Source organism: Tachypleus tridentatus, chromosome 10 (genome assembly GCF_004210375.1).
Source record: "Tachypleus tridentatus isolate NWPU-2018 chromosome 10, ASM421037v1, whole genome shotgun sequence".
Taxonomy (NCBI): domain Eukaryota; kingdom Metazoa; phylum Arthropoda; class Merostomata; order Xiphosura; family Limulidae; genus Tachypleus; species Tachypleus tridentatus.
The window spans coordinates 119,736,994-119,762,053 of record NC_134834.1 but is presented as its reverse complement, the minus strand read 5'-3'; the positions used below and the strand labels follow the sequence as shown (position 1 = coordinate 119,762,053).

The 25,060-nt window shown below is 32.9% G+C and overlaps 1 protein-coding gene across 1 annotated transcript in view; it reads right to left on the bottom strand.

Annotated features, from left to right (window-relative positions):
- Positions 1-9,345: 9,345 nt before the first annotated feature.
- The window catches only part of LOC143230182 (short transient receptor potential channel 5-like), a 34,846-nt gene continuing 19,131 nt past the window's right edge, over positions 9,346-25,060 (bottom strand). The window contains 6 exon segments of the mRNA XM_076463302.1: positions 9,346-9,676; positions 9,975-10,037; positions 15,704-15,874; positions 17,405-17,621; positions 23,737-24,058; positions 24,061-24,517. Coding sequence (XP_076319417.1) covers positions 9,497-9,676; positions 9,975-10,037; positions 15,704-15,874; positions 17,405-17,621; positions 23,737-24,058; positions 24,061-24,517 — 1,410 coding nt within the window. The 3' untranslated portion in view covers positions 9,346-9,496.

Here is a 25,060-nt window from a genome sequence, read left to right as displayed (position 1 = left end):
TTCAGGAGTGACTGGTATGCATCATCTATTGCCCAAAGATGCACACAAGTTTATTTAACAAGTATAGTGTAGTGTGGAAGTGTATTTTAAACAGATGGTTACCATTCATGTCTTGTGTTACGTATTACGATTTTGAGAAACTGGAAATTTTAATTGGAATTTAGAAGTTAATTAAATGTCAGTATGTATCAAATTTATCATATTTGTCGACAAGATTGATACACAGTTTTCTTTCTAAAAACAAATATATTTTAATATAAAAAATATATATATATAATTTATAATAACTGTTATCACAAATAATTATTTATATACAAAAATATTACAAACTCGCAAACAATATTAAGTCCTCTGTCTGGTCTGGAACTTAATATTTTATGAAAGATCCACGTTCACGACAAGCAAATTACTTTTATGTCGATACACAGATGTACTTCACTTGACGGGAATGCTCGCTAGCTCTATTCTTGTTTACCCTAATGTGATTTACAAGCTTACTTTTCATAGAAGAAGATAGATGTGTAATGTCCTCAGAGAAATACTAACATCCAAAGTTAATGCTCCAAAGTTGAACAATTCTCAGTGTTTGAAATCTGTAAACACTCCTGGTCAAATTCTGTAGTTTTCCTATTAATAAATGTTAAACACAATTATAGCTTCCGAGGCTTATAGTATACTAACTGTAGCTAACCAAAAATATTCTTTACTGTCTCTTGGCTCGTCGATTTATAAACCTTTAGGCAAGGTTCTAAAAAGTTCAATGGGCAACAGTACTGGCAATTACATTGTTGATTCTTACTCTCAAGAATCTTCTGCAAATTTAGAAGACAGGTGGGACTTGCACAATACACATTTAACAATATAAGTTACATGCATTAAACTGAAACAAACATAGATATTAAAATAAATCTTTAACAGTAAATCTCTTACATTTTTCATTTAACAAGTGGAGTGAGGTATGGAAGTGTGTTTTAAACAGTTGGTTACCATTCATGTAGTTAATGTGTCTTGTTGTATATTTAACAAGTACAGTGAGGTATGGAAGTGTGTTTTAAACAGTTGGTTACCATTCATGTAGTTAAAGTGTCTTGTTGTATATTTAACAAGTGGAGTGAGGTATGGAAGTGTGTTTTAAACAGTTGGTTACCATTCACGTAGTTAGTGTCTTGTTGTATATTTAACAAGTACAGTGAGGTATGGAAGTGTGTTTTAAACAGTTGGTTACCATTCACGTAGTTAAAGTGTCTTGTTGTATATTTAAAAATTACAGTGAGGTATGGAAGTGTGTTTTAAACAGTTGGTTACTATTCATGTAGTTAAAGTGTCTTGTTGTATATTTAACAAGTACAGTGGGGTATGGAAGTGTGTTTTAAACAGTTGGTTACCATTCATGTAGTTAAAGTGTCTTGTTGTATATTTAACAAGTACAGTGGGGTATGGAAGTGTGTTTTAAACAGTTGGTTACCATTCATGTAGTTAAAGTGTCTTGTATATTTAACAAGTACAGTGGGGTATGGAAGTGTGTTTTAAACAGTTGGTTACTATTCATGTAGTTAAAGTGTCTTGTTGTATATTTAACAAGTACAGTGGGGTATGGAAGTGTGTTTTAAACAGTTGGTTACCATTCATGCAGTTAAAGTGTCTTGTTGTATATTTAACAAGTACAGTGGGGTATGGAAGTGTGTTTTAAACAGTTGGTTACCATTCATGTAGTTAAAGTGTCTTGTATATTTAACAAGTACAGTGGGGTATGGAAGTGTGTTTTAAACAGTTGGTTACTATTCATGTAGTTAAAGTGTCTTGTTGTATATTTAACAAGTACAGTGGGGTATGGAAGTGTGTTTTAAACAGTTGGTTACTATTCATGTGGTTAAAGTGTCTTGTTGTATATTTAACAAGTACAGTGGGTATGGAAGTGTGTTTTAAACAGTTGGTCACCATCCATGTAGTTAAAGTGTCTTGTTGTATATTTAACAAGTACAGTGGGGTATGGAAGTGTGTTTTAAACAGTTGGTTACTATTCATGTGGTTAAAGTGTCTTGTTGTATATTTAACAAGTACAGTGGGGTATGGAAGTGTGTTTTAAACAGTTGGTTACTATTCATGTAGTTAAAGTGTCTTGTTGTGTATTTAACAAGTACAGTGGGGTATGGAAGTGTGTTTTAAACAGTTGGTTACTATTCATGTGGTTAAAGTGTCTTGTTGTGTATTTAACAAGTACAGTGGGGTATGGAAGTGTGTTTTAAACAGCTGGTTATATTGTTGCTTGCATGCATGGCTGGTAAGTAGAAGTATACATGTTTGTAACATTCTTTAACCCTGTCCATTTACAGTTCTTTGAGACTGGTCTGAATGGTTGAACCATTTAGAAAATAGTGTCATATAATATTTTAGGCCACAGATTTCCAATCTTAAGGAATTATATTTCTCTATTATGGGTTTTTTAGTTTTATAAATGATTTTGATCCAGCATGGTAAATAAGGTTAATTAATTATTTATTTGTTTTAATTTCATAGTTTTAAAATCAGTTGAATGTTTAAATAATGCATTTCACACATTTTACAAATAGTGTTTTATTTTATATATATACTGTTATTGAAAGTAAACCATAAAAGGGTATAGAGGAGATAAAATTTGTCACTACAGTTTTATGCATGGTAATGGGACACATGAATTTGTTTACACAGTAGTTTTGGGTAAATAAAAGATTATTGAAAAAAATGAAATATTTTAAAATTTTGAAATAAAAGGAACGACTTAATTTATTATTAAACAGAAACTGTACTAAATATATATATATATATATACAAAGCAGTTTTATGGTTCGTAATATGATGAATGCAGAACTGTGTTCTAGTATAATGATAATAAATTAAACACAGATTAACACACATGTGATTCCCTTGTTATGAGTTATGGATTTTAATTTACTTTTAACTTTTCATTCACTCTAAATACCTGGTTTCGTTTCACAAATATACAAACTGTTGAGTGCTTTTTGTTTGTTAGTGTTACATTTAAAATGTATTTAAACATTGCTTGTGGAGTTTAATGGACCATGAAGTGTTTTTGTGAACAAGCGTGAACGTTGTCCTTTTCTATAAGATTTAGCTAGGATCCAGGAGTGTTTTTATAATTGTGTTCATTCCGCAAGGTTCTTTTTATAAAGATCACTAGAAGTTACCATAACTTTTCTATAAAAGTCTTGTAAGAAAAAACTCTGTAATCTATGCTGTCTATGGTCATAGATGTATAGCTCACACATGATCATCTGATATCCAGTCTTTCTGCTGATATAACACTGCATAGATGTATAGCTGACACATGATCATCTGATATCCAGTATTTCTGCTGATATAACACTGCATAGATGTATAGCTGACACATAATCATCTGATATCCAGTATTTCTGCTGGTATAACACTGCATAGATGTATAGCTGACACATGATCATCTGATATCCAGTATTTCTGCTGATATAACACTGCATAGATGTATAGCTGACACATGATCATCTGATATCCAGTATTTCTGCTGGTATAACACTGCATAGATCTATAGCTGACACATGATCATCTGATATCCAGTATTTCTGCTGGTATAACACTGCATAGATCTATAGCTGACACATGATCATCTGATATCCAGTCTTTCTGCTGGTATAACACTGCATAGATGTATAGCTGACACATGATCATCTGATATCCAGTCTTTCTGTTGATATAACACTGCAAGGAAAGGACAGTTGTGAAGAAATTGTAGTCATGTGTTGGAATTAGCGATTAAGTTGAAACTGTGAGGCTGTTATACCACTTTTACGTCCTACAACTGTCAGTATACGACTTTTGTACAACTCGTTTTACAGAGTTCCATTCACCATGGTGTTTTTTATGTTTGATGTCAGTTGTCAGCTGTTCGATTTAACATACACTGCTAATTTAGTTCCTGGCATGGGATAGTACCAGATATACCAAAAACACAATGGACGTAACTTTTTATTTTTCACATCAACACCACCTTACACTCTGACATGTCAGAATCTGACATCATAACTTCACAGACATATTTGAGTACAAATAGTTTTGTAACACACCAAATTTTGTACAGATGTATGAAAATTTGGAATAATATTCAACATTCCTGCTTCCATGGTCATTTGGTTAAGTGCTGTTTGTTCTATGTCTGTAAAAAGCTAATGATATATGTTTGCCTGCCAAGTAAGATATTCTAGTGATCTAGAAATTGGTTTAGGCTTACCAGCATTTAATATTGGATTTTGTTTTATAGGTAAAGTAAGCAAGTGATGTACATATTTACATAAATTATTCAGAGCAAGTAATGGCCTTCATAACATTACTAAAACTACTTTATACATAAATAAAATAATTATGTTAATGTTTTATTATTATGATCACTTATCTATGAATGTTGGTAAGCCTAAATCACTTAAAAATATAAAAAAGACTAAATACAAGTTTAACCTCTATTCAGAGTGTGTCAGTAAAACTTTAATTTTGTGAGTTAAGTTTAAATTTTTTGCTTTTTAGATGCATAATTAAAAAACAGTAGCATTTCCCAGTATCTTTTGGTTTGTTCCATCCTTAAACGTTATTGTTTTATTCTTGGTTGTTTTCCCAGAGGGACACTGCTTGAATTGAATATCTTTATTGTGGGTTATCTTGTATTTCTCTGCACTTGTGCTTCTGAAAGTGAGTAGTGTGGCTCCCTCAGAGGGCAGCATCATTATGTTGGTTTGTATACACAGAACATAGATTTATTGAAGGTTGATTGGGTTGTGTCTGAATTAATTTTTCTCCACAAGGTTTTAAATGTGGAGAAATATGATGCTTTTCCACATACTCTAAATAATGCAAGATCAACAAGTACCCTTTGTCATCACAGAGTAGCTGTTTGGTATCTCTGTATGTCACACACTGGTTTGTAATCTAGAGAATGTAAGGTCAACAAGTACCCTTTGTCATCACAGGGTAGCTGTTTGGTATCTCTGTATGTCACACACTGGTTTGTAATCTAGAGAATGTAAGGTCAACAAGTACCCTTTGTCATCACAGGGTAGCTGTTTGGTATCTCTGTATGTCACACACTGGTTTGTAATCTAGAGAATGTAAGGTCAACAAGTACCCTTTGTCATCACAGAGTAGCTGTTTGGTATCTCTGTATGTCACACACTGGTTTGTAATCTAGAGAATGTAAGGTCGACAAGTACCCTTTGTCATCACAAGGTAGTTGTTTGGTATTTCCGTATGTAACACTCTGATATGTAATCTAGAGAATGTAAGGTCAACAAGTACCCTTTGTCATCACAGGGTAGCTGTTTAGTTTCTCCATATGTGACAGACTACTATGTAATCTAGAGAATGTAAGGTCGACAAGTACCCTTTGTCATCACAAGGTAGTTGTTTGGTATTTCCGTATGTAACACTCTGATATGTAATCTAGAGAATGTAAGGTCAACAAGTACCCTTTGTCATCACAGGGTAGCTGTTTAGTTTCTCCATATGTGACAGACTACTATGTAATCTAGAGAATGTAAGGTCAACAAGTACCCTTTGTCATCACAGGGTAGCTGTTTAGTTTCTCCATATGTGACAGACTACTATGTAATCTAGAGAATGTAAGGTCAACAAGTACCCTTTGTCATCACAGGGTAGCTGTTTAGTATCTCCATATGTGACAGACTACTATGTAATCTAGAGAATGTAAGGTCAACAAGTACCCTTTGTCATCACAGGGTAGCTGTTTGGTATCTCCATATGTGACAGACTACTATGTAATCTAGAGAATGTAAGGTCAACAAGTACCCTTTGTCATCACAGGGTAGCTGTTTGGTATTTCCGTATGTAACACTCTGATATGTAATCTAAAGAATGTAAGATCTACAAGTACCCTTTGTCATTACAGGGTAACTGTTTGGTCCCTCAGTATGTAATGGACTGATATGTGTTATTATGAATGTTATATCTAGTTGTAAAGAGAGTGAGTGTTAATAAGTATCTGCTAGGAACTGAGATATGAAGCTAACCTTCACATTTTAATACCAAAACACTGATAACATATACTAGTTTACGTAAAATCATTTCTGTCCTTGTCCGTATAAAGTTTTTTCCTATTACGTGTAACCAAAGAGACTGGATGTTTTATAAAAACTGAGTTACTAGTGTTTCTCTTGGGTTACGTATGTTTTTCTAACCATGTTCAAGATATGAACAATTGGGTTTTTAAATTTAATTCGTAGAAGAGTGATGGTGTGGTTTATTTATTGTTTGTGAAGTGACACAAGAAATTTACACTGATATAAAGTGTCATTGTGAGACTTTAAGTGGATAAGGAAGCTTTCAGCTGAATCAGAAACCTCTTTAGTACAAGATGTTTATATGAAAGTCTCTGAACCTTTTATTTTGTACAAGAAACAAGTGATGGGTAATTTTTCTGTACCCTATATAATATCTATCAATGTTGTATCGTTGTGATATGATAGAACACTTAACATAGCGTGTTTGTTCAGTGAATTATTATAACCTTTCTAACAATACCTTGTACCTGAAGCTGGTCTACTTAGCAATAAGTTGCTATGGTGACAAACATTTGTCTAGCTCCATCAGTGAACAATGAGTAAAGAATTCTGGCTCTAGTCATACAGAGCTAAATATAAAACAAAAATCAGATCACAGAAATAATAAGATGAGGTTACACACGTCAACATTATGGTGATGTCACATCTTTACAAAATCTGAACATGTGCAGTTTTATAAGCACTGTTGGTTTTTTATTTCATAAATAAAACTGTGTTTGTATAATGCAGTAAAGTACTTTTGTTTAAACTGTAAGTGGATAGTTTTTTGTTGTTGTTTTTTTAAATAAGTACAAGATTTTGATATATTCAAGTAAATAAATATTGACAGCTAAAACAAACCCTGTGCATTAAGAATACATTTCATAATATTAAAACAAAGGTTGAATGGAAACTGTTCTCAGTAGCCATAGACTTCAAATTACCATGAAGTAAGGTTTCTTAATGAGCTGAGAAACACTGTGGAAGGAACAGATACGAAATTTCTTACCTTCACTGATCAGGTCGAGACTAGGTGAACAAAGTGTAGCCACCTCTCTCTAATAGCTCATTTAATTAATGAAGCCATGTGTTATCTCACTAGATATTTATAATATGAGATTATGCAAATTGTTGAAAGTTAACTAAACTTGCTAGAAGAGTGAACCACTTCCTCACTAGACATACCCAGATATACCCTTTCTTACCCGTTCATTAATCCCTGTGGGATTGCTGTAAATATCAGTTTCTATGTATATAATGTTGTGAATTTTTTTCTACTAATCTTGTGCATAGGAATGTAATAATACTACATGGTTTTGTTAATAGATGTAGTACTTTTCAAAAATTATAATGTCACTTCTAACTCGGAGAGTAACTTTGTCTTGTAGGATTTGTTTGCTCTGTACTGTTTGTGGTTATGTGAATAAATTATTTGCCGAGACAGAATACTTCATTTTTCTTTTAATGTCTTAAACACATTACGTGGGAAACCATAGAGTCAAAACTTGTATAGTTTAAATGTTGATGTTTTTACATTGGTATTTGTAGCATGTTTAAGATGTGCACCAGACTTAAAATCCAAAAGGAACATGTACTAGATATATTCATGTTTTAAAGTGTAAACAGGAGAATAGGAAAACACCTATTATTTATATATAACAGGATAAAACAATCTGAACAGGAATAATTATTGATCCCAATATTTGTGATTTCTTGGTTTTAACATCCTTTCAAGATCCAAGGGCTGTCTTTACAATTTGTTAAATGTAGAAAGTGAATTCAATCTTGAAACTTGCAGCGAGGGTGGTTTTGAACATAGATGAGAACTCAAATATGTTACATTTTTTTACTAATTAAATAGATTGTTAAACCTGTTAATGAGAAACATCTCTACACCCTCGTTTTGAATAAAAAATATTCCCTGTACCCAAATGTGAAAGCAGTTCACCATCACTGTATAATCTTCAAGGACAATTGTATGGAAAATCAAGTTAGAAGTGATTTGACGTTGGTAATAGTAAGGACTTGACTTAAAAACACAGATGAAGTTAATGTGAAATAAAAAATTTGGTGACCCATTAACATGAGTTATATGTCTTGCTTCCATCTCTAGGTGTGACCTAGTAATCAGTTTAACTGCTATTCGTAACATCCAAGATGTGCGACGTGCTACTAAACATAGTCACTTTTACAAGTGGTGAGTAAAACAGTCAGTCCCAATATATAATGGAACGAGGCAGGCAAACCTGTTGTGGCCATAACAGTTGTTACTAGTTAGTTATGGACAGCTGAACCATACAGGAGGTCCATAACTCAGTTGTTCCTAGTTAGTTATGGACAGTTGAACCATACAGGAGGTCCATAACAGTCGTTCCTAGTTAGTTATGGACAGCTGAACCATACAGGAGGTCCATAACACAGTTGTTCCTAGTTAGTTATGGACAGCTGAACCATACAGGAGGTCCATAACACAGTTGTTCCTAGTTAGTTATGGACGGTTGAACCATACAGGAGGTCCATAACACAGTTGTTCCTAGTTAGTTATGGACAGCTGAACCATACAGGAGGTCCATAACACAGTTGTTCCTAGTTAGTTATGGACAGCCGAACCATACAGGAGGTCCATAACACAGTTGTTCCTAGTTAGTTATGGACAGCTGAACCATACAGGAGGTCCATAACTTGTACAGCTACAAATTTATTTTTCATTTATATCCAAATTCCATATGTAGCCCTCTAACAAAAATTGGTGTTTTTAAAACTTTTTAGAAGCAGAAAGAGACAATGTTGTACCAGAATGTAAATTTGTTTTAAAATGTTACCAGATATTAATGTAACATAATATGCCTTTTTTTTTTTTTTTTTTGTACAGGTTCATGTTTTAAATGTTACCAGACATTAATGTAACAGAATACATTTCTTCAGTCATGAGACAAAGATTAAGAACTTTATTCTGACTTAACTACAGTGTGTTCGGTTACTGTGCAGTTTTGTAATCGTATACATATATAAGCGCACAGTGACTTTCCGAACACTCTGTATAAGATAATGAACAAAAAGATTAAATCCAAACAACATAAACAACAATATAGTGTGGGAAATTTCTGTATTATGCCATTTTACCAATGTCTGCATAAAATGTTTCCTTTGGTGTTGTGATTTAAAACAATAGTTTAAATCTTATAACAGTAAAAAAATATTCAAATATGAAGTGTTCTAAAAATCACAGAATTACTCCACGTCCATTGGAACTTAAAACCACAACACTGTATTTACATAAAATGAGATTCTTTATTAAAAACTTGTGTGTTCTTACTTGGTTAGTTTCATGCATTATTTTTCTTCACAGCTAGTTTAACTCTTAGATACTAGCTATATTTGCTTCTACCCTAATAATCTTAACTTTGTGTTGACATTTTAACCTATAAACTTTCACGTAAAGATATGCTAGACCTTAAGGACTTCCTCATTTCTTGGACTACTTCCGATTTGAGTTTTTCTAATATTTCACTGAACACAATGTTCTGTTTCAAAGAGTTCTGTGTTAGAGTTTTGTGTTCTTGTGCCTGGAAGTAACGTTGTACCAACTGCATCATCAGTTGCTAAGAGGAAGATACAAGTACATGAAACATCAGTTACTGACACATGATATTCCTTTAAAAAAGATGACAGCCACATTTACCTTATTTGATCAACGTTTGTACAACACAACCTTTTATTTTCAGCCGTAACAAAAATTACACTTGCAGAAGAAAAAAGGTCATAAATTGTAAGAGTTGGAAACACTAAAATCAGATGAACAGAATAACTTTTAAACAGAAGTCACTACACCATTAAAACGTGTAAAGAAATGTTAAACATTTTGTGTGTCTTTAGTACATCTGTAAGTAGAAACCATACCTTGTATTCATCATTAACTGACTGGGAGTTCCTGTCCACTTCACTCTGACCATAACAACATAACTAAGGAAATAATGACATTATGTACAGCTCTGAAAATTAAAGTTTTTATAGAATGAAAATATTAGTTCTATCACATTGAAACTTGTATTATATATAAGATAGTTAAAGTACAAAGAGTACAGTGCCAATAAAAACTAGTATTTTAACAGTAAAGTACCAGATGGGTGTACATACATCCCACTAGGTTTCTTACATTTCACACAACTGTTAATAAATACATCCTCAGTACACAAGAATGAACTTGGAAGATTTTAACACATGAAAACAAATATTTAACATCTTTAGAAAGATGTCTCAGCATTAGCAGCGATTCATAAAGTATAACCTTGTAACCATCAGTGATGTCGAGAAACCCACTTGTTGAGAAATTTATATGCAAAAACGGCTCATTTGGGTTGAGAAAATATTTTACATAGAAGAGCGAACAACGTTTCGACCTTCTTCGGTCATCGTCAGGTTCACAAAGAAAGAGGTAACTGACCGGAAGCTGACCACTAATTTTGTAAAGGTAAAACTTTCAAAAATTTTTTAATACATACACAAACATTATCCAAAATTTACAGAAAAAAACTACTTAAAGCCATGTTGAACACAAAATACAAAGAACTACATGACTTACGAAAACAAAAATTGAACCTAGACCATCAACTGGCATGCTGCATTAAACCAGAGATTTACGGACTTATACAACGAAACATACACCAAATCAATACTAAGAACGACAGAGACAAAAAGATCTGCCACAACAAAAAAAACTAGAAAAACTAAGATGCAAACAACAGAAAAGACACCAAAACGACAAACCGTTGACTAACCTCATAATTAACAGATCCTACCGACAATTAAACACAGACGAGATACATCTACTTAACAAAGGACTCAACTTCGCAATAGCACCCAGGTACATTCCAACCATAGAAATCAAAACATATTTAGAAGACCTAGCCAGGAGACTTGTGATACTTTCTACAGAGAAGAAAAACAAGGAAACAACCAACAGAAAGAAGACAACTTAGATAATTTTATTGACATCCAACAGCCAAACTTCCCAGGAAAAATTACAAATTTATATTTTCCAGAAACACCTAAAACCAAAATCTTAAACGATTTTTTCAAATTTTCTCACAAAACCATCAACATAATTTCACAAAACAGAAAACTAAAAAACAACCTTACAAAAAGAGACATTAATTCCATTAAAAACCTAAAACAATACAAAAACATAAAAATTCTAAAAGCAGATAAAGGTAACGCTATAGTCATAATGAACACGAATGAATACATCCAAAAAATCCTATCAGACACTAAAAAATTTAAACCAATACACACAAATCCAACAAAGACACACGAGACGCAACTGAACAAATTACTACTACAAATGAAAAAAGCCAACACAATTTCACAAACACTTTATTCCTACCTACGTAAAACCGACTCACGCACACCGCAAATATACGGCATCCCCAAACCTCATAAACCAGATTGTCCATTATGACCAATAATGTCCACATATGAATCGTTTAATTACAATCTTGGTAAATACGTAGCATGGGCATTCTCCAAAGATGCAACATTAGCCAGCTCATTCATCAAAGACTCTTTTAATTTCAAGTCTAATCTTAATCAACTTAATCATAAAGCCTTAATGGCTAGTTTCGATGTTATATCCCTCTTTACAGAAGTTCCAACCGCTGAAGCCTGCAAGATAGCCTTAGAACTCTGTATCCGAGACCCTAACCCAACTATAGACATTCCCAGTAACCAGTTAGCAACTCTCATAGAATTCACCACGATGAAGACAAACTTCATGTTCAACAACCAAAGCTATATACAAACAAATGGCCTAAGCATGGGCAACCCAGTATCACCAGTTCTAGCCAATATTTTTATGACACAAGTTGAAACACAAGCAATTAACACAGCATTACATCCACCACTATACTGGTACAGATATGTAGATGACACGGTTGCGGGATTCAAATCTACAGAACACATACTTAATTTTTTCAATCTCATTAACTCTATACACCCCAACATTAACTTCACATGTGAACAGGAAGAAAGCAATCAAATATCATTTCTTAACCTCAAAATTACAAGAACCGACACACAATTCAAAACAGAAATCCACCGAAAAATCACCCATACTGGACGATACATTCCTTGGGACTCAGCACATGAAACAAAACAAAAACTCAACATACTAAGAAACCAAATAAACACAGCCATAAAACTATGCTCACCAGATAAAATTAACGATGAATTAGACAAAATAAAACAATACTTCATCAACATCAATAAGTTTCCTCCACAAACCGTAGAAAACATTATACGCACACACCTAGACAGAAAGCAAAATCAACCAACTAAAGTAAATATATCTCACGAATCAAAAACCACGAAACCATATACTGCTGTATACCATATATTCCTGACATCAGCAAACAAATAACCAACATTTGGCAAAAATTAGTAACAAAATATGACATTCCAGTTAATACCAAATTTATTCAAAAACCAGGCACAAAACTGAGGTCTATACTATGTAAAAACTACACTGACAAACGTGTGTGTGTTTGTGTGTTTTTTTTATAGCAAAGCCACATCGGGCTATCTGCTCAGCACACCGAGGGGAATCGAACCCCTGATTTTAGCGTTGTAAATCCGGAGACATACCGCTGTACTAGCGGGGGGTCACTGACAAACACCACACCAACATTAGTTACAAAATACAATGTGATAACTGCCACGACTTCTATATTGGAGAAACAAGTAGAAAAATGGAAACCAGATTCAGAGAACATAAAAAGTCACCTTCACACGTTTTCGAACACTGCAAGTCAAATAAACACAACATAACCATAGAAAACACTCAAATATTAAATAAAGAAACAAACATAAACAAACGCAAATTTAAAGAAGCCTTACTTATACAACAACTTAAACCCAGAATAAACCAATATAAAGGAACGCCTTTATACCTATATTAATATATATATATATATATACATAAAATAAAATTATATATTCAAACATCTAATACCGCCCTCTACATTCCGACACTCAGTTACACAACCCCTTTCAAACAAGTGGTCAGCTTCTGGTCAGTTACCTCTTTCTTTGTGAACCTGACGATGACCAAAGAAGGTCGAAACGTTGTTCGCTCTTCTATGTAAAATATTTTCTCAACCCAAACGAGCCGTTTTTGCACATAAATATAACCTTGTAATGTTGCAATAAGTTTCTAACATTTGATAACATCTTGTACTTTCTTTTACTCATAATGACCTAAGAAAAAAAAATGAACTTAATAATAAAATCATATTTTTTAGAAGAGTTAACTGCAATAAACATTATTTTGGTAAAATTCTCACAGTGTGTATTTTATGAATGTTACTGATAAACTGAAGATGAAATGAAAGCATAGTTACCAACTGTTTATGACTCACCTACAAGTATAAAACATCAAGGTTCGTTAACTTAATAGTTACTACTAATATTTCAGACGGAACTCATCACAGGATCATAAAATAAAATGTAAAATGTTTTTACTTTCTGTAAGGATGTATTTTTACAATAAACTAAGTAACTTCTAAAATTTATAAACAAGAAGAAAGTTTGATACAGTGGCGGCGCCAGGGGGGGGGGTGGCTTGAGCCCCCCAATATTGTTACCTACATATATTAATAAAATATGGAAAACACAATCGTCATTGTTGCTAAACAATTAACATCAAAGAGACATAGATCTATAGAACTCAACGTCTTCATTAAGACGGAAGTATGTGTCATGCGTCCTATAACAACGTACTGAATGTACTGAAACTCACGCGTTGTATTGCTGCTCCCTGTGTAATACTATTCTATCTTGAGCTTTGACGAAGATTAAACAACCACGTTACAACAGATCATCGGGGATTTTACTTGATAAACCAAAGGTTTCACAGGTATTTATCCATTAATTTCATTTATCTTTCATTGAAAAGTAAAACATAGCATGCATGTATAAGTGTACTGTGTATAGGTCAAAACTATGAAGCATTTCGCCAGTGTTGTGTTCTCTGTGAGATCACTTTGCAATGTTTATCAGCCATCCAAAACTGTACTGATGATTGTGTCATACAGTTAAAATTGTGACTTACAATCCAATTAATGTTATACTTATGATTAGATAATAACCTTACGTGTTAACTGACCAAATAATATTTCTAACCAATTCTAGAATGAATTTTGAAATTGTTATTGGACTATTTAGAAGTGCCTAATATAATGTAATATAGTAGTTACATTATTGTAACAGGTGCTTGTCACAAATATACGCATATTTTCATAAACAGATTATTTCTAATTTGTAATAATGAATTATCAATCAGAGTATGAGTTTCCAATGAAAACTACATTGAAAACGCAGTTCAAAATAGCACACCTTTCTGAAATGTACCTTGGTATTTACATTATTATAATTTACTGTCTATACTTCATATTGATGGCATTTTGGGAAGCCCCTCCACAGTTTACCTCAGCCCCCCTCCTCCAAAGAAAATATCCTGGCGCCGCCACTGGTTTGACAGTTTGTTGATAAGCTCAAATATACACAATAGGCTTTCTTTGTCCTGCCCTCATCAGACACTAGAGGACAAGAAACACACATCTGAATTAAATATGGCCAAGCGTGTTAAGGCGTGCGACTCGTAATCTGAAGGTCGCGGGTTCGCATCCCCGTCGCGCCAAACATGCTCGCCCTTTCAGCCGTGTGGGCGTTATAATGTGCGATCAATCCCACTTTTCTTTGATAAAAGAGTAACTCAAGAGCTGTCGGTGGGTGGTGATGACTAGCTGCCTTCCCTCTAGTCTTACACTGCTAAATTAGGGACGGCTAACACAGATAGTCCTCGAGTAGCTTTGTGCGAAATTAAAAACAAACAAACTGAACTGAATAAAATAAATTAACCTATCTTCAGAAAAATAACAATATTATATACTATAGTTTAATTTGTTCATAACAAGTCTCACTCATTTTTGTAAATAAAAATAACAATATTATATAATATAGTTTAATCTGTTCATAACAAGTCTCACTCATTTCTGTAGATAAAAATAACAATATTATATAATATAGTTTAATCTGTTCATAACAAGTCTCACTCATTTCTGTAGATAAAAATAACAATATTATATAATAGTTTAATTTGTTCATAACAAGTCTCACTCATTTCTGTAGATAAAAATAACAATATTATATAATATAGTTTAATCTGTTCATAACAAGTCTCACTCATTTCTGTAGATAAAAATAACAATATTATATAATAGTTTAATCTGTTCATAACAAGTCTCACTCATTTCTGTAGATAAAAATAACAATATTATATAATAGTTTAATTTGTTCATAACAAGTCTCACTCATTTCTGTAGATAAAAATAACAATATTATATAATATAGTTTAATTTGTTCATAACAAGTCTCACTCATTTCTGTAGATAAAAATTCCAACAATTACAGAAATTTTCATATTCGTAAGAGCAATCAGTTTATTAAAAAAAAGTTATTTTATTACAAATTTAAAAAACTAAACTTTTCATGAGATCAATAGATAAATGCATTATTAAGTACTGATCTTAAATTAGCTGATGGTCACTGAATAATTATTTTTTTGTGAAACTTACATTTATTTCATCATTCTGCCTACGTAAACAATTAATGACATGTTTCCAGGCCTTCACCAAGGCCTGAGAAGATGGAAGCAGGTTTAACGGAGGGGGCACATAACTTCTGTGATCAAAAAAATTTAACCATAAGGTAGATCTTGCAAACTTCCACTCCATGTCAGAATTATTCTGTAAAAAAAAGTTAATCCATTTTAGTCATCTTGCAAACTTCCACTCCATGTCAGAATTATTCTGTAAAAAAAGGTTAATCCATTTTAGTCATCTTGCAAACTTCCACTCCATGTCAGAATTATTCTGTAAAAAAAGGTTAATCCATTTTAGTCATCTTGCAAACTTCCACTCCATGTCAGAATTATTCTGTAAAAAAAGGTTAATCCATTTTAGTCATCTTGCAAACTTCCACTCTATGTCAGAATTATTCTGTAAAAAAAAGTTAATCCATTTTAGTCATCTTGCAAACTTCCACTCCATGTCAGAATTATTCTGTAAAAAAAGGTTAATCCATTTTAGTCATCTTGCAAACTTCCACTCCATGTCAGAATTATTCTGTAAAAAAAGGTTAATCCATTTTAGTCATCTTGCAAACTTCCACTCCATGTCAGAATTATTCTGTAAAAAAAAGTTAATCCATTTTAGTCATCTTGCAAACTTCCACTCCATGTCAGAATTATTCTGTAAAAAAAGGTTAATCCATTTTAGTCATCTTGCAAACTTCCACTCCATGTCAGAATTATTCTGTAAAAAAAAGTTAATCCATTTTAGTCATCTTGCAAACTTCCACTTCATGTCAGAATTATTCTGTAAAAAAAAGTTAATCCATTTTAGTCACCAAATCTAAAAACTCTTACAAACAAAAAAATTATATTTTGTAGGATATGTTTCGTTTTTTTTAGAGAAGTAATTGAAATTGATATATAATATGGAATTAGGCCTGTAATCCGATATTAAATATACTAAACTGTGTGATCTGTAGAACTTTCTGTCAAAAATAATGTTTATCATTAAAGAGTCAGGACTACACATATTATATACATTCAAAACCAAAAGCATCTTTAACACTTTTAGATAGTATTACAAACAACAGGTTTTATTTTATTAAAATAATCGCACTTTGGATACCAATATTGTAAGATGGTCTTTCTTTTGGTGGATATTTTGAATTATTTCGTGAAAATAACATGAAATCAAGCCTACATGATAATGTCACATTTTCTCTAAAATACGTTTAAGGATCATGTTTGCTTTTAGTCTGTTGTAGGCTTAAGTTATGAATGGTGTTTCAATGGAAATACTTCGCTCATGCACACATAAGCAAACATAAATTAAAACACTGAAAACACAGCTTACGATGTTTATATAAATATATTCATAACTAGTAAGCATCATATTTGACCTCAAAGTATCTTTTAGATGTTTATACCAAATTACTATTACGTTATTTAATGTTATCTAAACGTCAATGCATTTGTAGATATTTGTACTGATGTACTGTTATACAGGGTGTTCGGGAAGTCACTGTGCACTTGTATATTTATTAACAGACAAAACTGCACAGTGAGTTTCCGAACACCCTGTATTAACCAACATCACTGTTAATAAAAAAACACTGACTCAGTAATATTGGAAACCTAGTATCACATTTCATATGAAATAACTATATAAACTTTTATATAAGTGAGCTTCAACCAATTACACTACCTGAATTCTCTGGAAGCTATTAGCCATCATGGCTATAAGCATATTTAATAGGATGATCACAATAATCACGTGGTACAAGCTCCACAGAATGTAGCCAACTCCTTCCGTGAAACTGTGGTTCGATGACGTGTGATTCCCAGAAATCACTATATCAGCTTCTGTACTTTCAGAATCTCCAAATATTGCCCAAAACATTGTTTTCAAAGTTTTCTTGATGCTGTGAAGTAGGTATGTTCTTACGTTTTAACTTACAGATTCTATTATGAGAATCGTCCATATTTTTATTACATCTTGTCCATTTATATTTTGCTACAGATATGATGAATAAATATAACTTTACGGTAACAAGTTGTGTACTTAAAGAAAACATTAGAAATACATTTTAATATACTAAAAAAGTTAAATGTCAGTCAGAACTGAACAAATTAAGATGACGTCATTGTACACTGTGTCCACACAACAGCTACTACTAAATAACAACAAATTATTGGCAGTTATTTAGATGAAAAAGTGTTTATTTTGCAATGTTACAATTTCAAACAATTTGACAGCTGGGACACTCGAAGGTTATCAAATCTTCCTTGGCCCTACACAAAACAGTTGGCCTATACAATGGGGAGTGAAATTTCAATTACTGTCGTGAATTGAAATGTTACAGAAAGGTACTGGAAGTGACCTTAAAAGTGAGAGAAGAAATCAGCGAGGCAGATCCAGTGGCGAGAAGATCTTAAGAGAAATTGTCGACAAAGGGACCTTAATAGAGCCCAATCAGAAAATCTTGAGAGTAGATTTGATTTTAAACGTTTAACTAAGGAGCACACGATGGCTGACGGTTCAGTAGCAAGCAGAGAAAAAAATATGGATGACAGCACCAAACCAGCAGGTAAAATTTATTATCCTTCAGGATGGCCCCCCAGTGGCTCAGCGGTATGTCTGCGGACTTACACGCTAAAATTCGGGTTTCGATACCAGTGGTGGGCAGAGCACAGATAGCCCATTGTGTAGCTTTGTGCCTAATTCAAAACAACAACCTTCAGGATGACAAGAGATCTATACATCTATGCCTTCAGTTAGATGTGTATGTGGGATGGGGGGTACTTTCACTGGTGGCGTCTATAATTGCCACCCAGTGTATAGTTAGGTTTAACTGACGATTGGTGAAGAGGGCTGGATGATGTAGAACTCGTGTTTTGTGTTTGAAATCAACGGGTTGTTTGGGTGGAAGAGGAGATCTAATATAAGACGAATCGTCTTCGTCACTGTTCGAGTGGCGACGTTAGAAAGATAACTGATTACAATTGGATTCATCTATTGGCAGTGATTGAGATTCGGCTGAGATATCTACGAAAACGGCAGTGGACGAATTGGATGATGGGCAATAAGTGTGAGGAGACAGAAGAGCGACAATACTGGAGGTGATTGGCAACTTCGTGCTATCTTTAGAAGACTGAGTAGACAGCAAGGCATATGTAGCTTTCCTTCTCTTTTAAGGTTTTATTAGAGCAGACTTAGTGGTTGTAATAATGTCATCAGGTCATTGTGGAGACATCTCATGTGATACTCGGAGGTGGCTGAGTCTGTGCTTACATGTACAAAAGTGGAAGGGTAGAGCAAGCTGGTTGATGATAGGAACCAGAGTTACGAAGGTTTGCAGTGCAGTAAACTTGACCTAGAAGTGGTACAGATGACAAGAGGTGCGTGGGTAAGGATATGGTGGTAACTATCTGGATAATATAAGGATATGGTGGTAACTATCTGGATAATATAGGATGGTTTTCTTCAATTTCTTAAACTAATTCATTGGAGTTTGATTTTAGGGAATGTTCTATTGTTTTCGGATAATATGGGATGGTTTTCTTGAATTTCTTAAACTAATTCATTGGAGTTTGGCTCTAGGAAATGTTCTATTGTTTTCAGATAAAAAGGGATGGTTTTCTTGAATTTCTTAAACTAATTCAATGGAGTTTGGTTTTAGGGAATGTTCTATTGTTTTCGGATAATATGGGATGGGTTTCTTGAATTTCTTAAACAAATTCATTGGAGATTGGTTTCAGTGAATATTCTATTGTTTTCGGATAATATGGGATGGTTTTTTTCAATTTCTTAAACTTATTCATTGAAGTTTGGTTTCAGGGAATGTTATATTGTTTCGGATAATATGGGATGGTTTTCCTGAATTTCTTAAACTAATTCATTGGAGTTTGGTTTTAGGGAATGTTCTATTGTTTTGGATAATATGATATAGTTTTCTTGAATTTCTTAAACTAAATCATTGAAGTTTGGTTTCAGGGAATATTCTATTGTTTTCGGATAATATGGGATAGTTTTCTTGAATTTCTTAAACTAATTCATTGGAGTTTGGTTTTAGGGAATGTTCTATTGTTTTCGGATAATATGGGATGGTTTTCTTGAATTTCTTAAACTAATTCATTGGAGTTTGGCTTTAGGAAATGTTCTATTGTTTTCAGATAAAAAGGGATGGTTTTCTTGAATTTCTTAAACTTATTCATTGAAGTTTGGTTTCAGGGAATGTTATATTGTTTGGGATAATATTGGATGGTTTTCTTGAATTTCTTAAACTAATTCATTGGAGTTTGGTTTTAGGGAATGTTCTATTGTTTTCTGATAATATGGGATAGTTTTCCTGAATTTCTTAAACTAATTCATTGGAGTTTGGCTTTAGGAAATGTTCTATTGTTTTCAGATAAAAAGGGATGGTTTTCTTGAATTTCTTAAACTAATTCATTGGAGTTTGGTTTCAGGGAATATTCTGTTGTTTTCGGATAATATGGGATGGTTTTTTTTTTCAATTTCTTATACTTATTCATTGAAGTTTGGTTTCAGGGAATGTTATATTGTTTCGGATAATATCGGATGGTTTTCTTGAATTTCTTAAACTAATTCATTGGAGATTGGTTTCAGGGAATATTCTATTGTTTTCGGATAATATGGGATGGTTTTTTTCAATTTCTTAAACTTATTCATTGAAGTTTGGTTTTAGGGAATGTTCTATTGTTTTCGGATAATATGGGATGGTTTTCTTGAATTTCTTAAACTAATTCATTGGAGTTTGGCTTTAGGAAATGTTCTATTGTTTTCAGATAAAAAGGGATGGTTTTCTTGAATTTCTTAAACTTATTCATTGAAGTTTGGTTTCAGGGAATGTTATATTGTTTGGGATAATATCGGATGGTTTTCTTGAATTTCTTAAACTAATTCATTGGAGTTTGGTTTTAGGGAATGTTCTATTGTTTTCTGATAATATGGGATAGTTTTCCTGAATTTCTTAAACTAATTCATTGGAGTTTGGCTTTAGGAAATGTTCTATTGTTTTCAGATAAAAAGGGATGGTTTTCTTGAATTTCTTAAACTAATTCATTGAAGTTTGGTTTCAGGGAATGTTATATTGTTTGGGATAATATCGGATGGTTTTCTTGAATTTCTTAAACTAATTCATTGGAGATTGGTTTCAGGAAATATTCTATTGTTTTCGGATAATATGGGATGGTTTTTTTCAATTTCTTAAACTTATTCATTGAAGTTTGGTTTCAGGGAATGTTATATTGTTTCGGATAATATGGGATGGTTTTCCTGAATTTCTTAAACTAATTCATTGGAGTTTGGTTTTAGGGAATGTTCTATTGTTTTCGGATAATATGGGATGGTTTTCTTGAATTTCTTAAACTAATTCATTGGAGATTGGTTTCAGGGAATATTCTATTGTTTTCGGATAATATGGGATGATTTTTTTCAATTTCTTAAACTTATTCATTGAAGTTTGGTTTCAGGGAATGTTATATTGTTTCGGATAATATGGGATGGTTTTCCTGAATTTCTTAAACTAATTCATTGGAGTTTGGTTTTAGGGAATGTCCTATTGTTTTGAGATAATATGGGATAGTTTTCCTAAATTTCTTAAACTAATTCATTGGAGTTTGGGTCTAGGGAATGTTCTATTGTTTTCGGATAATATGGGATAGTTTTGCTAAATTTCTTAAACTAATTCATTGGAGTTTGGTTTCAGGGAATATTCTATTGTTTTAAGATAATATGGGATAGTTTTCTTGAATTTCTTAAACTAATTCATTGGAGATTGGTTTCAGGGAATATTCTATTGTTTTCGGATAATATGGGATGATTTTTTTCAATTTCTTAAACTTATTCATTGAAGTTTGGTTTCAGGAAATGTTATATTGTTTCGGATAATATGGGATGGTTTTCTTGAATTTCTTAAACTAATTCATTGGAGATTGGTTTCAGGGAATATTCTATTGTTTTCGGATAATATGGGATGATTTTTTTCAATTTCTTAAACTTATTCATTGAAGTTTGGTTTCAGGGAATGTTATATTGTTTCGGATAATATGGGATGGTTTTCCTAAATTTCTTAAACTAATTCATTGGAGTTTGGTTTTAGGGAATGTCCTATTGTTTTGAGATAATATGGGATAGTTTTCCTAAATTTCTTAAACTAATTCATTGGAGTTTGGGTCTAGGGAATGTTCTATTGTTTCGGATAATATGGGATGGTTTTCCTGAATTTCTTGAACTAATTCAATGAAGTTTGGTTTTAGGGAATGTCCTATTGTTTTCAGATAATATGGGATAGTTTTCCTAAATTTCTTAAACTAATCCATTGGAGTTTGGTTCTAGGGAATGTTCTATTGTTTTCGGATAATATGGGATGGTTTTCTTGAATTTCTTAAACTAATTCATTGAAGTTTGGTTTTAGGGAATGTTCTATTGTTTTCAGATAATAAGGGATGGTTTTCTTCAATTTCTTAAACTAATTCATTGGAGTTTGGTTTCAGGGAATATTCTATTGTTTTCGGATAATATGGGATAGTTTTCCTGAATTTCTTAAACTAATTCATTGGAGTTTGGTTTCAGGGAATGTTATATTGTTTCGGATAATATGGGATGGTTTTCCTGAATTTCTTAAACTAATTCATTGGAATTTGGTTTTAGGGAATATTCTATTGTTTTCTTGATATTACCGTAACGTATGGAGGGGTCGACACCTCTTTAAAATACAGTATATAGTTGGGACTGGCTATGTGGGGTATTTCAGGATTACCGGTGGTATATAGTACGAAAACTGTGTAAGTTAAGGCATATTTTTATGTAGGCTATAAGAACATCTGAACATTTTGGTTCTGCTGGGGTCTTTTAATGGCCAATGAAATATATTACCACAGACGGTAAGAATGCTAGGAGTAATCAGTCTAGGGTTACGGATGGAGTAAACATGGTCGTCGATTTGCTAGGTGCGGGAGAAAGCATTACAGAATCAATCTACCTAATCTCTAAATTACCAATACTACCAGTCAACAATACCAGTAGGACAAAAAATAAGCAGTATGCTGTATAAATACTTATGAAAATAACTGTATTCCAACTAGCTAATAATAAACCAATTCCTGTTAATCGAAAATTATTTCGTCAAATTATACTCAAAAAGTGCTTGAATCTGTGCTAGCTAACCCTAAAAAGGTCGAAATGCCGTTACCTATTTATTTTAATAAAAGTTTTAGTACCCGTACTAGCCGTCTTGAAATATATTTTTACTTCGAATATCTCGTCATCACAAGAAAAGCAGGCAGTTACTTGTAAATAGGATTGTAATTCAAGTGATATTTAAATAAAGCTTATGATGATTTCAAAATAAGTCACGAAAGTTTCATTACACAACATTTAAAAATAATGGAATTTTAACAGATTTTCACTGAATTATACCAAATATAAATACAAATGTCGATAATGTCAGTACGATAACTTATTTATAGCTTAATAACTTAACGTGTATTAATTCAATGCTTATGTGTCTTATAGATAATAGTCGCTCCACGTCTGATAAATGAAGTTTTACAATCACATTGGGCGTGGAGAGCTTAACGATAGATAAGAGAAAAAATATTCTAATTGCATTACAAAATTAAGGCTTATCTCATAAACTCGAGATTTTAATAATTTCAGTTTTGTCACGATCATTTTTTATAACCAAAGGAAAAATACTTTTTAAAATCTAAAATTACAAATCACACTTTTAAGATCTATTGTTACACAACAGTGTCAGACTTTAAGGCCTAAAGTTACACAACAGTGTCAGATTTTAAAGCCTACAGTTACGCAACAGTGTCACGTTTTAAGCCCTAAGGTTAGACAATAATTTCAGCTTTTAAAGTTTAATGTTACACAAAAGTTTCAGCCTATATCCACTGTTCCAGACAAGGCTTAAGTCCCTTTTAACAGTATAAACTCGTCCATTGTAAAAATTACAGAATGATTATTTTAAAATTGTTTACAGTTGTGTTACAGAACAAAAAACTTACGTTACGAATGCTTTGTGCTCTGTTTTCTTCTCCCCAACTGCCTCATCATTGTCATTGTAGTTCTTGTATATGGAGTTAATAGCAGTTGCAAATGCAAATAATATGATTAGGACAATCAGTAGAAATCTTAACACATCAGAAACCATGTAACGTAACGACACACCCAAAGGTCCAAGTTTGGAGTTTGAATGATACCAAAGAAGAAGCCTGCAGAAAGCTAAAAGTGAACCGAGTGCGTAGAACCCTTCCGCAATAAGAAATGGATGAAAAGAACCCCACTCTTTCCGACTTAAATACACAGAAGTTTGGTTGACTTTGACATAATGTATAAAACAAGCCACAGTGATTCACCAACCACGAATAGACTGAAAGTTAGAAGATCGTAGACTGACCAGAATGATCGGAAAAATACGATTCTCTGAAAGAAGATATCGGAGATTAGTTGCAGTGAATAACCTAATACCCACAAACCCACAGCTACTTCTGACCACGTCACTGGGTGGTAGAGGTCGTGTTGATTGTTATATTGTGATGCAAACAAAAATGTCAAGAACAAAGTATAGGAAACGGCTGAATAGATGAACCGGTTTAAAGGAACTTGGATGTGTTGGGAGAGACAGCCTGTTGGAAATAAGATGTAAAGAAGAATCATGAAGGGGGCTAAAAGAGCATGCGTGAAAACATGAATAGTCTTTCTTTTGTACGACCAACTCCGCCAATCAGGTAACTCGGCTACCCAAAGTGAGCGTATAACCTGCTGACAGTGAGAATGCGACACAAACTAAAAAAAGAAACAAAATAAATACTCTGATAAAATATGTACATATACAAAGTTAATATATTCAATACAAAGAAATTCATATATAATTAACGACAGTTCGCCGACTAATTAATTTTTAAATAACAAAACTTAACAATGAGCCATCTATTAACGAACTAAGGTATTGTTTTCATATCAACAGTCTCGAATGTATTTGGTTTAAAAGTGGTAGTTATGACATACGTTGTGATTCAGTTTAATTGTTGTCGACGTTATCTTACTCGAAGCTTCTAAATTGTTCTCGCTGTGTGCAACATGGTTGTCACTAGAAGGTTAGAAACTTCTGTCCCGTATTTATATACGCACGGATATATATAGAGAAAAGAAAGCAAGTTAAGTGAGAAATAGATAACCAGGCAGATGAAGACTGAGGAATTGCCAGTTTAATCGTGACGGGACATTTTTAAAAAGCAGGGGCGTAGATTTTTTTTACACTCGATGGGAGGGGATGATTTTTGCAACCACTTATGTGGACTGTTCAATTTGCAAATTGGTAATCTCTGA